Genomic DNA, 13,461 nt, shown 5'->3' on the forward strand with positions numbered 1-13,461 from the left:
GATGTTTCTTATAAATGGAATACAAAATATATGGTCCTTGCATCTGCCCCCCCCCCTCCCCCGCCACTTAGCGTAATGTCCCTGAGCTCATCCATGTTGTAGTATGTGTCACCAATTCCTTCATTTTAATTGCTGAATAGGATTTCATCATAGGGCTCTACAATTTGTTCAGACATTTGCCCACTGATGGACATTTAAGTTTCCAGGTTTTGACTTATTACAAATAAATCTGCCGTGAACATTCACGTTCAAGTCTTTATATGAACCTAGGCTTTCATTTCTCCTAGGACGGCTGGCTCAGGAGGTAGACGTGTGTTTAACTTTATAAGAAACTGCCAAACTGTTTTCCAAAGCACGTGTTCTATTTTATGTTACCGCCAGATCACCACATGCTGCCTAAAACTTGGTGGGGCCAGTCTTTTTAATTGTAGCCGTGTAATAGGTGTGTTGTCTCATTATGATGTTAACTTGAATCTTCCTAATGACTGATGCCAGGCACCTTTTCATATTATTTGCCATACATATATATTCTGTGAAGTGCTTATTCAAATCATTTGCACAGTTTTCATTGGGTTGTGTCCTTAGTATTGAGGATTAAGAAGCTTTTTTTTAAAAAAAGTTTTTAATGTTTATTTTTGAGAGAGAGAGGAAGACAGAGAATGAGTGGGGGAGGGACGAGAGAGAGGGAGACGCAGAATCTGAAGCAGGCTCCAGGCTCTGAGCTGTCAGCACAGAGCCTGACACAGGGCTCGAACTCCCAAACTGTGAGATCATGACCTGAGCTGAAGTTGGGTGCTTAACCGACAGAGCCACCCAGGTGCCCCTAAGAAGCTTTTTATATGTCCTGGCTATAGTACCTGTACCACACATGCTTTGCCAATATTTGCTGCTATTTAATGTTTTGCGCTTTTTTTTTTTTTTTAACATTTATTCATTTTTGAGAGAGAGAGAGACAGAGTGCAAACAGGGGAAGGGGCAGAGAGAGAGGGGGACACAGAATCCAAAACAAGCTCCAGGCTCTAGGCTGTCAGCACAGAGCCCCACTCCGGGCTCAAACCCATGGACCATGAGATCATGACCTGAGTCGAAGTGGTATGTTCAACCAACTGAGCCACCCAGTCACCTCCAGTGGGTTGTGTTTTTACTCTCTTAATGAATGGTATCTTCCAAATAGCAGAAGTTTTAATGAAGCCCAGTTTATTGATCTATTCTTCTATCAGTTGTGATGTGGGTGCCACATCTAAGACATTTTTGCTCTACCGTAAGTCACAAGGATTTTTCTCTCCCATGTTTTCATCTACTGATCTTAGAGTTTTAGGTCTTGTGATTAGGTCTGTGATATATTTTGAGTTAAATATTGTGTATGTTGCAAGGAATGCATTGAAGTTAATTCTTTTGCGTGTGCATATTCTCTTATCCCACCATCATTTCTTAAAAAGACTATCCTCTCTCCAGCGAATTGCCTTTGCACCTTTGTCAAAAATTAGTTGTTCATCTATGTATGGCTCTCTTTCTGGATTCTCTGTTGGGTTTGTTGAACCACTTGCCTTTCTACTACACTGTTTTTACTACTGTAAGTTGCTAGTAAATCTCTAAGTTAGGCAGAGTTAGTTCTCCAAAGCTGTTTTTCTTTTTCAAAATTATTTTGGCTATTCTGTGTCCTTTGCATTTCCATATCACTTTAGAATTAGCTTGCTGATTTCTGCAATAAAAGCCAGAAGGGACACGGGTTGGAATTCTGTTGAATCTATGAATCAGTTTGGTGAGAATGGACATCTGTTTTTTGTTTTTTTTTTTAAAGCTTATTTGTTTTGGAGAGAGAGAACACACACAGGAGGGGCAGAGAAGGAGGAAGAGAGAGTCTCAATCAGGCTTTGCACTGTCAACATGGAGCCCAACGCGGGGCTTGAACCCACGAACCATGAGATCATGACCTGAGTTGAAACCAAGAGTTGTACGCTTAACCGACTGAGCCATGCAGGTGCCACCCAGTCGCCCTGAGAATGGGTGTCTTAAGAACACTGAGTTTTCTGACCCATAAGCCCCATCTGTCTCTCCATTTAAGTCTTACTCCTGGCAGTGCTTTGTCCTTTTCAGCATACAGTTCTTTTGCATCTTGGTCAGATTTTTCTCTAAGAATTTCATATGGTCTGATGCTATTGTTAGTTGAACTTTTAATTTAAATGTCTTACTGTTGTTGGCATATAGGAATACCGTAGATTTTTGAATATTGGCCTTGTATCCTTCAACTTGACTCAACTTTCTTATCCTAGTAGCTTGTTCATAGATTCCGTCAGATTTTCTACACGAAAAATCATGTTGGATGTGAAAAAACCACTTTTTCTTTTCCCATATGAGTAGACTTCCCCCCCCCCCCCACCCCCCGCCTTGTCCTATTGGACTGTCTAGAATCTCCCTTACCATGTTGAAGAGAGGTCCTTAGAGTAGATAACTTTGTCTTGTTCCTGATCTTAGGGGGAAAGTGGTCAGTCTTCCACATTAAGTATGGTAATAGCTGTAATTTGTTGTAGGTGATCTTTTTCAAAAATTTTAAAAATATATATATATATATATATATATATATATATATATTTTTTTTTTTTTTTTTTTTTTTTTTTGAGAGAGAGAGAGAGCCCGAGCACAAGTGGGGGAGGGGCAGAGGGAGATGGAGACATAGAATCAGAAGCAGGCTCCAGGCTTTGGGCTGTCAGCACAGAGGCCGACAAGGGGCTTGAACTTAGGAACCGTGAGATCATGACATGAGCCAAAGTTGGACACTCAACCAACTGAGCCACCCAGGTGCCCCTGTAGATGCTCTTTATTAGACTGAGAAAGTTTTCTTCTATTCCTAGTTGCTTGAAAGTTTCTAAAAATCAGGAAGAGATGTTGAATTTTGACAACTGCTTTTTATGTGCCTTTTATGTTGATGGTGTGGTTTTTCTTTTTTTAGTTTGTTAATATGGTGAATTCCACTGGTTGTTTTTAGAATATTAAACCAACCATATATTCCTAAGGCCTGGCTGGTCATAGTGCATTACTTTTTTAATATATTGTTGGATTTTATTTTCTATAATTTTTTTGTTTAGAATTTTTGTATTTTCATTCATGGGGGATGATGATCTATAGTTTTCTTTTTTTAATATTCTCTTTGATATTTATGCTGGCTTCATGAAATGAGTTCAGAGACATTTCTTCCTCTTCAGTTTCTCAAAGAATTTATGGAGAATTGGTATGATTTCTTCCTTGAATATTTACTAGGACTCATCACTGAAGCCTCCTGGGGCTGGAGTTTTCTTCATGGGAAGTTTTTCTCCTTCCTTTCTGATCTGTTTTCATTTTATTTACTTTGCATGTCCAAAAAAGTCTTTATCTTGCTTTTATTTCTAGAAGATATTTTTGTTGAATGTGGAATCCGAAATGGATGATAGTTTTTCCTTTAAAATTTTGATTAAAAAATTTTTTAAATGTTTATTTATTTTTGAGAGAGAACGAGATAGTGTGCACATGGGAGAGGGGCGGAGAGAGAGGGAGACACAGAATCCAAAGCAGGCTCCAGGCTCCAAGCTGTCAGCACAGGTCCCAACGCAGGGCTTGAACTCATGAACTGCGAGATCATGACCTGAGCTGAAGTCAGACACTTAACCGACTGAACCAACCAGACGCCCCATCCTTTAAGTTTTTTAAAGGATGTCGCTCCACTGTCTTCTGGCTTTCATTCATCCCAGCCAGAAATCTGTTGTCATCCTTATCTTTGTCCCTCTGTGCATGATAGATACATCTGTCTGCCTCTGATTGTTTTCAAATTATTCTCTTTATCACTGATACTGAGCAATTTGTATTTGAGGTCCCTTGGTGTAGCTTTCTTCATGCTTAGAATTTGTTCACTATATTATTTGAGGAAATTTTGGTCTTTAATTCTTCCCATATATTTGTGTCTCTCTTTCTTCAGGGATACAAGTTACATGGACATTTGGAATAGTTTTTATGTTTTCAAGTTCACTAAGTTTTTCTTCTATAATGTCTAACCTCCATTAATTCCAACAAATGTGGCTTTTCTTTTTCTTTTCAATATTGTAATTTTTAATCTCTGGAAGCTCAGATTAGTTCCTTTTTATATCTTTCCTATCTCTACCTGACTTTTTGAATAATGTATAAAATTATAATAACTTTTAAATTTTTTAAAAAAGTTTTATTTATTTATTTTGAGAGACAGCATGAGCAGGGGAGGGGTAGGGACAGGGAGAGAGAGAATCCCAAGGAGGCTCTGTACTTCTAGCTCAGAATTCATGAACCACAAGGTCATGACCTGAGCTGAAATTAACAGTTGGACACTTAACCAATTGAGCCACCCAGGTGCCTCTATAATAACAGTTTTAATGTGTTTTTTTCCCCCTGACTCTAAAATCTGTGTTAGTCCTGGGTGATTTTGATTGTTTCGTCACCGTCTTCTTCTTCTTTTCATGGAGCACAACACAGGGCTTGAACTCATGACCTTGAGATCAAGACCTGAGCTGAGATCGAGTCGGACACTCAAATGACTGAGCCACCCAGGCGCCCTGAGTGACTTGTCTTCTACTTAGTGGTCATATTTTCCTACTTCTTTCCATACCCAATAATATTTTTTAGGTGCCAGACATTGTAAATTTTACTGTCTTGCATTTTTGTGTTTTGATAAATGTTTTTTTAACATTGTTTTGGAACACAGTTAAGTTACTTGGAAACAGTTTGATCCTTTCAGGTCTTGATTTTCAAATTTGTTAGGCAGACTTATGGGAGTGATCAATCTAGGGCTAATTATTTCTCACTCCCAAGGCAAGAACCTTCTGAGCATCCCATCTAATGCACCGTGAATCTGTGAGGCTTTCCTGTCTGGCTGGTGTGATCAGGTGCTATTTCTAGCCTTGTGTGAGCCCCAATCACCAACCTTTCTAATTATTTTAGATGGTTCTTTCCCCAACTTTGGACAGTTTCCTCCTGTGCATATGGTGATTAGACCCAACAAAATGCTCAGAGGGGACCTTTTTACAGAGCTCTGATACTCTCTCTCTCTCTCTCTCTGTACCACTGTCCTCTCTGGTGTTCTGCCCTGTGAATTCTATCCATCTTTGTCTTCCCCTGACTCTCAGTTCTTCTTAATTTAGAGAATACACTTTTAAAAATGCTTTTAAATTAATTAACGAATTATTTTGAGAGAAAGAGCGAGCGAGCAGGGGAGGGGCAGAGAGAGAGGTAGAGAGAATCCCTAGCAGGCTCCAAGCCGTCAGTGCAGAGCCTGATGTGGGGCTCGAACCTACAACCTGCAAGATCCTGACCTAAAGTAAAACCAAGAGTCAGACACTTAACTTGCTGAGCCACCCGGGCACCTCTGGGAATCTGCTTGATTCTACCTGGGTTTCCTTCTCTGTTCTGTGGCCTGGAAACACTCTGAATTCAATAACCTGGGATTATTGTAAGTCTTATCTTTGTCCTTTGTTGTCCTGTGTCCTGTGTCTTGAAAAGTATTGGTTCAGATATTTTGCCCATTTTTTTTTGTTGTTTTTTTTTTTTTTTCTCAGGGTAAACTTTACCCAGTTACTCCATCTTGGTGGAAAGCAAAAGTTCCTTCCTGTTCTCTTAAATACAAATATTTACATGGTTGCCATTAAAGTATATGTATCATTTTATGGTCAAACAAACATTGTAGCTCAGAAAGTTTCCATATTTCCTAAATGGTTTTCCTAATTGCCATTTTAGTAGCTGCGAAATATTTCACAGTGTGCCAAATTTATTTGAGAGCAGTTTATGCATTAAAGAATGATTTATGTTCTACCTCTTTCCAAAAAAGAATTTCAGATGGCTTACTGACAAAAAGGCCTACTAAATAAGACTAATACATTATGAATTAGAAGGGAAAACAAGGTTGAGAAAAACCAAGGAAGTAATAATGCCAACTATGATAATGTGCTGTGGGTATTCTGGCAGCCAAATGTGACAACTGTGATTAGTTCTGTTATTTTCATTATCAGAATGAAAAAGAGACTTCTAGGGAATAACAGTTACAGAATGCCTACTGTGTGCAACTTAACAGAAGGCGAGTTTGATTTTTACCTCACCCTCATGGTATTTGCAGAGTAAATCAGTGACACCGTAGACATTCTGGTTCCTAAGAGTCAAATGCCTCAGCAGGGAGCCCGAGGATAACACCAGCCATCACACAGGCCACCTCAGGAGGGACAGACACTTTTCTTGTACTGAGTTCTGGTGGAAATTTTGAGTCATCTGGTGATCGTGTCTTCACAACAGCTTCATAGTAAATACAGAGGAAGTTTAATTTTCATTCATTCATTCATTCATTCATTCATTCAGGTAATGGCTTTTGATAGCTGTGACATTGCGCTGCCCCTTGGTCGAGCAACTACACTGAAAGGGATTACGTGTCTTGAGAGGTAACACCAGCCAAGGATGGAATTTCCTTCCTTGGAGGAAAGGACTGCTTGCTGTCTTGCATGCCTCCTTCTATGATCTGGATTGCTTTTGAACAAGGTTTTGAAAAGACCTAGGGAACTCCTATCTCACTTTTTTTTTTTTTTTAATTAAGGTACGAGTCTATTTTATGCTAATTAACTCCTTTTCCTCACATGCTGCTCCGTAATCCTTTGCACTTGGACTTCCTTGTCTCTAACTCTACTGAAGGCTCCAGGCATCTTTGTGGAGCCACCCTCGTCCCTGGAATCCTGGGGCTCCCTCGTTCTCCGTCAGACGCTTACTTCTCACCAACTCCCTGTGTTCTAGCTGCCCGCCCCCATCCCTGGGATGCTGTCCTGGCCCCCTTGCTCTGTGTCCTTCACATTTCAGCACCTCCCCTCATGCCCATTGATAGGACTGAGTACCCACCGCTGTCTGAGCTCCGTGCTCAGAGCCGCACGGGTGCACAGAGGCAGCTGACAGTAGGTCTGATGTCGGGTTTCTCACTCTCTAGGACGGGGATAATAGAGCAAAGTGAATAGCTGTTATATAAAAAATAAAAAATAAAAAATAAAAAAAAAGCAGCAACTTAGAAGTTGTCCAAACAAAACAAATAGAGTACTCAAGTGGAAAATCCAGGGAATATTTCATGGAGGGTATAACTTCAGACATTGGAAAGTGTGTAAGCCTACACACTTTGACCACACTCACTTCATCCACCCCCCAGATTCTCCTGTCCCCCCCACTCCTCCCCTGGATTTAGCTATTTGCTCGGTGGGGCCTACGGGCCGCCACTGACTTTTCAGCTCCTAGCGCTGCCCGCCCCTGCAGACCTCTCCAGGGTGTGGGCTGGCTTTGGGACAGTCTCTAGAACAGCCGCCGAGGATGGAGCCTCAGAAGCTCCCATGCCAGCGCCCTGTCTGACTGACCCACCGAGTCTGTGGCGCCTCCTTCCAATTCTGGTCCAGACCCCAGGCCTTTCTGAACTTCCCATGCTTCCACGTAGTAGCAGGCGTTTCTCTGAAGCGCGAGGAACTTCGTGCCCGACGGGGTCAATCTGACCAACAAGACGGAGACAGGAACAGGCTAGCGAGGCCCTCTGTCCCTGACGGACTGTGCCAAGGCATGCAGCTCCGTGCCCGTCCGAAGCCTTTCCCCCTGACTGCGCAGCTCAGCGGGCAGCACTGTACCTCTGCTCGCCCCTCCGGGCCCTGCCTTCCCAGCTCCTTCTCTCTTGCCGCCCTGATAGAGCGCCTCCCAGTCATGTCTTCCCGAGGTCGGCTGCAGACTCTTTTTTCCTAAAGAAGCTGGGCAAAGGTTCAGCATGACGTTTTTTGGGGTTTTTTTTTTCTTTTTAAATATAATTTATTGTCAAACTGGCTTCCCTACGACACCCAGTGCTCATCCCAACAAGTGCCCGCCTCCCTGTGCATCACCCACTTCCCCACACCCCATCCACCGTCAGTTTGGTCTCTGTATTCAGGAGTCTCTTGTGGTTTGCCTCCCCCACCCCTCTGTTTGTAACTGTTTCTCCCCCTTCCCCTCCCCCAGTGTCTTCTGTTCAGTTTCTCAAGATCCACGTGAGCGAAAACATAGGATATCTGTCCTTCTCTGACTGACTTATTTCACTTAGCATAATGCCTTCCAGTTCCATCCACGTTGCTTCATGTGGCAGGATTATATTCTTTCCAGCATGAGGTTTTCCAAGCAGAGTAGGGAGAAAGAAAGGCAGTTATGCTGACGCCTGGCACCCGCAGATGAGGTCAAGTCTCCCAGGCCTGCCTGTGCAACCCGAGCGAGTCCTGTACCCCTGGGCCTGCAAAGGCTCCTGCTGGGCCCTCGATGGGCACACCTTCCCCTTCCCACCACACCCACCAGCTGCAGTAGCACAGTATTAATTTCTCCCTGTGCTTTCTGTGTTTTACAAGCTCATGGTCCGTGTAGAATTATAAAACACAGGTCATAAGCAAGACATTCTGCTTATTCCTCAAGTTCCAGCTTAAAAACTGCCATGTTCTTGAAGCCAAAAGTAAACTCTCCCTACTCTGCGCGGCCCAAACTATTTTTAAAACATTTTTAAAATTATTTTTTAAATGTTTTATTTCTTTTTGGAAAGAAATGGGGGAGGAGCGGAGAGAGAGAGAGGATCTGAAGCGGGCTCTGCACTGTCAGCAGTGAGCCAGATGGAAGGCTCGAACTCATGGACTGTAAGATCATGACCTGAGCTGAAGTCAGATGCTCACCGACTGAGCCATCCAGGTGCCCCCCAAACTAATTGTTTTTAAGTCACTTTCCAGCATTTATCACATATTGTCATGTATCATAGATGATTGTTGGATATCATTGTATCTGTCAGATAAAAAGCTCCTTGAGGGCAGGGGCCATGATTTAGCTTTGCATCTTCCACAAAACTTATCATAGAGTACTGTATACAGTAGGCACTCAGCAGTTATCATTTGAATACATTTAGAAACATACCTGCAAGGTTAAGGGAATGCTATAGATATGTTCTTTAAATTATTGTAATCAAATAATGAATTATTGTAAAAATCAAAAATTCTTTTGTGAAACCCACCAGCAACTCTAGAATATTCCCACAGCTCAGTGCAAGGTCACGTTCACATGACTCCAGTCATGCTGTGAATCTCCAAGCACCTGACAGTACAAAGATTCTCAGAGGTTCCTGAGGTCAAGGGCATTAGAATCCAATCAGACACCATGGAATAAAGCTTTAACCGCACTGGGCCACAGGATAAACGATTAGAGAGGGATCTTCTAATTCATTCAATGAATATTGTTGAGCATTTTGTGATAATGAAATAAATGCTTTTAAAATATGAACGATACAGGGACCACAGATATAGTTGTCCATAGGAACATGTAAACGTGATGAAATTCCTCCCCCCCGGTTTCTTATTTACAAAGTTGGTTTCTCTTACATTTCACAGCGTCCAGTTAATTGCAAGGAATTTTTGGAGTCGTTACAGCAGGTGAGTGAAGGAAGAAATTGAAAGAGAACGTGAAAACTGTTACTAGAAGTATTAGTAATTGCCATGTGTAGATGAATAATTAGACTCCATAAGACATAGAAGCTTGACGTTGCTCATAAAAAAAAAAGTGTTTGAATTTTCTCAAATCTTTGACTCTGAGAAGCCTTTTCAGCCTCTCATTATATAACAAGACTGGGCAGGCTTCCTTTTTTTTTTTTTTTTTTTTTTTTGCCATTGACATCTTCCAAGGAAAATGCTGCATGATATGATTTTCAAGGCTAATTTGCCTTATTGTCTTAAGCAGTGTCTCTTACTACAAATTAGCCTCCTGTACCTCTGTGAGCTAGAGAGGCTCCTTCAAAATTCCTAACAGGCAGCCTGGTGGAGAGATGGGAGGGAAAGGAAGGGAGGGAGGAAGGGCGGGAGGAAGGGAGGGAGAGAGGTAGAGGGTGCCTGTCTGCTTCGTACATGTGGTACAGCCTGGGAGATCAGAACGCTAACAGAACAGGCAGTGTAATTACATGTTCCTTGTAAGTATGTTAGCCCCACGGGGAACTAAGCTGGCCAGTCCACTTGGAGAGGGAAAGTAGATTTAAGGATGATGGAGGGGTCATTGCATAACTGACTTATTACTTGGTGGTGATGAGGGCATTTGCTGATCTCCAGTAACTGCCTGGTGCTTTTGGTCAGGCTCGGCTCTCTCACTCCCAGATACTTGATTTTTGCAAAAGGGACACACCTTTCTGCAGGAAGAGAAGATACTGACCAGATTGCAAGCGGTAGGTAGTGACATTCAGCATGTTTATGCAGCAGAATTGCTGAGAGATTGTGGGGTGGGAGTTTGGGGGGGGGGGCTGGTGGTGGTGGTGGTGGTGATCGGGTTGGTTGATTTATCTGCAATAGGGAATATGTTTTATTTTAATTATGAGTTAAGAGTTGCTGCTGCCTAGGCTAAGGTATCAGTTAAAAATTCTGTGTTCCCAGCTTTCATATTTGTGTTTGATGTGGTTTCTGTGCTCATGCAGCTTGGTGAAGCTAGGGAGGGCTCACCTTTAAATAACCTGCAGCTTCCTATTTTCGTTCTTGTTTTTTCTTTTTTTTAAATCCTTAAGCACTGTTCCCACCCTTTCTTCCCAATATCCGCCTGACCGCCCCCCCGCCCTCCGCCCCATATGAAATGTGGCCTGTCTTCATTCTGAGCCTTTTGCGCCCTGAGTCTGGATTTCTGGCTGGTTTGCTGTAGGTATTTGTGGATGCTTCGCAGTCACCCAGGGCCCAGGCAAACTGACTGTGCATGGGAATCGGAGACCATGGCTGTGCAGCTGGTGCCCGACTCTGCTCTCAGCCTGCTGATGGTGAGTGCTCCGGGAGGAGGTGGGGCCCGGGCAGCGCCCAGCTCCAGCCTTACCCTCCCGCACCGTGGGCTGCCGCTGCAGTGCTGCAGACATGCTAAAAATCGCTCCGCTTTATCCCGCAGGCTTGTTGCAAATGATTTCTTGGGTGAGAGCATCAGCCATGACAAAGCACTCTCAGGGAAGAGAAGCCCTAGATTTGCCATTTTAGAAACTTGTTGCTTAATACTATTTTGAGAGAGATGCTTGCAAACAGGTGCTAAGAGCCCCTGGAAATAGATTCCCACCGACGCCTCCCCCTGGCTCCTCAGCATCCTTCCCCCTCCCTCCCCTCCCCTCCCCTCCCCCGCTGCCTTTTGCATCTAAGTTGAGGTGATCCTGTTTGTTGATTTGTTTTTCTGTCATCTCATAGCAACTGTGGAATTTTTTTTGCCCACGGAACAATTGAATAGGATCTTCTTTCTAGGTGCCCACGTGTTTACTCTGATTTCCCCGGGGAAGTGGCCAAGGAGGTTGTCTGTGGCCTTTTTAACACTGGGACTGCAGAGCCACCTCCCAACTGTGACTGCAGGGGAGACTCTGGCAGGCCTTGTCCAGGCCCTTGCCCGCGTGTAGACCACTGACCTCCTTTAAGCCTCTCTGTGATTTCCATCATGTTAAGAAGGCCTCCGCTCTTAGCCTGTCTAAGCAATACAGGGACAGTGGCGTCACCTTGTTTTAACCTGATTGACTTCGGGCTAGGCTCTAGATTCAAGTTTGCTTTCGCTGTCGTGTTGCCCCCCTTCTCCTCGCTGACTAGCTCACATGCCAGGGTAATGCTGACGGAAATAGCCCACATCAGGCTCCGCGTGTGAATGTTTCTAATAGTTACACAGGAGATTTTTACGGACAAAGCATAAGTGCTTCTGCTGAGTATATTGATCTGTGTTTTCTGACTGAGAGGGGGAAATACAGCTTTGTGAGGCCTGATGAGTTTGTTAAGAGCACTTGGAAGAGGAACCAGTGGGGAGCCTGCCTCTTGAGCAATGAGCTGGGTCAAGTTAAGAGGGACGGAGATCATGGTTCTTTTTCACCTCAAATGTCGTTTCGGCCCCAGAGCCATTTGAAACGACTGGGATCTTCTGCTCACTTCCAATTCCACTGCAAGAGAAGTAGTCAAAAGAATTAAAGTTGTTTTCTGGAGAAATTACCCTGGTCTCCTCTCCCTTCCTTATACTTATATTGTCCAATGATACTGTATCCAATGATACTGACCACTGATATGTCCAGTGGTCACATACGTGGATGGTTAGGGTCTGAGGATTTCTGACTGTGGCAGGTGACACAGTGGCAGTGTCTCTGAGGACCAAGAGACTCTGGGAAACCGGGGTCTGAGTCATGTGCAAAAAAATAAGGGCACATAGGCTCCTGTTCAGGTAGGCGTGTGCGTATAATCTAGTATTGCTTGACAGAAATAAATCTTGCATTATGTTAAAATAGGGAAGAAATGTGTTCTTAAAAATCAGCTGTAGGGAGAGCTGGGCCTGTTTGCCTCCACATTTCTGTCCTGATTTCTTCTCCATGCTTCTGAGCGTTCGGGCATGCACCTGTTTTACTGGGAGCCCTAAGGAAAAATCCCCTCGACATGCTGGTCCAGCTGCTTCTGAGACATACGCACTGAGGTTCCGTTCCTGGTGCTCCCAAATATTACGGTTGCTGTCCGGGAGGTCTCCGTGGCTCAGACTTTATCCTCTGTGTCAGCGGCCTCTGCCCTTAGATCTCTCCCTAGTGCTCACCTCCTGCCCAGATTAAAGGATTACATGTGTGTCTCCCTCAGAAGCTGGGGGAAGTGGCTCTTGACATCACAATGGGGCATTAGATTAGAGAACCTTGGAGAACCATGTGTAACCATAGTCAGGGTGTGTTTTCCTGTTCACAACCGGTTCAGAGGGAATTTTCCCTTATGGACTTTGTTCCTTTTTTCATTGTTAAGAAGAAACCTCAACATAATTGCTTCCCAACTATTGCAGGATGAGTCTCAAAATGTATATAAGCAAGTCACTGAGGAAGAGAGGAGGAAAGGAGGCCATTTAGCAGAGTTGCTTTGGCCGTGAGTTCTGGAAGGAAGCTGTAAACATTATTATTTGTTAGCTACTCAAGCAGCCAATCAATTCTCAGTATTTATGGAGTGCCTCTGCTAACTGAGGAGGGTAGCATAGTATAAAGGCCAGAGCTCATAAGCACCCCGTTTGGGGGGAGGTCAATATCAGATGGCTTGATGGGAGTTCTGCAATTTCGTGGTATCGAGTCATTGGGCTGCAGGGAACCAGCAGGGAGCGGGGGGGGGGGGGGGGGGGAGCGACTGGCCACACCCCTTGGTTTTGGATAAGGACACAGGCAGAGGTTATACTCCGTGTAGACTCGACATGATTCAGGGCAGAATACATTTATTTGGTTCTGCAAGGTGGCACCAGATCTGGAATTGGAGAGCCCTACGTTCTGTTCCCAGCTGTTCCCCACTCCCTGGGCGGTCCTGGATATGTCGCTTCCTTTTTCTGTGCCTTAGTTGCGTCATTTGCTTTCTGAGGGGGTCATGGTCCTCTGTAGGGTCCCTTTAAGCTCTGTTAAACATAACATAAGACCTCTAGGAATAGCGTCTAGAATAGAGGTCCTTGACGGGCAACTGTAACGCTTTA

The 13,461-nt window shown here is 43.8% G+C and overlaps 1 protein-coding gene and 1 long non-coding RNA gene across 2 annotated transcripts in view; one reads left to right on the forward strand and one right to left on the reverse strand.

Annotated features, from left to right (window-relative positions):
• Positions 1–9,913: 9,913 nt before the first annotated feature.
• Positions 9,914–13,461, forward strand: part of FRMD4A (FERM domain containing 4A) — a 614,411-nt gene continuing 610,863 nt past the window's right edge. Inside the window, exons 1-2 of the mRNA XM_058682170.1 lie at positions 9,914–10,213; positions 10,678–10,789. Of these exons, the coding sequence (XP_058538153.1) occupies positions 10,688–10,789 (102 nt within the window). The 5' untranslated portion in view covers positions 9,914–10,213; positions 10,678–10,687. The remainder of the gene's footprint in view (positions 10,214–10,677; positions 10,790–13,461) is intronic.
• On the reverse strand, positions 11,683–12,613 carry LOC131483775 (uncharacterized). The gene is made up of 2 exons (XR_009247915.1): positions 12,041–12,613; positions 11,683–11,926 (listed from the first exon to the last, which is right to left on the reverse strand). It is a non-coding gene; the product is annotated as an uncharacterized LOC131483775 (long non-coding RNA).

The sequence above is a fragment of the Neofelis nebulosa genome, chromosome 8, assembly GCF_028018385.1.
Source record: "Neofelis nebulosa isolate mNeoNeb1 chromosome 8, mNeoNeb1.pri, whole genome shotgun sequence".
Classification (NCBI taxonomy): Eukaryota; Metazoa; Chordata; class Mammalia; order Carnivora; family Felidae; genus Neofelis; species Neofelis nebulosa.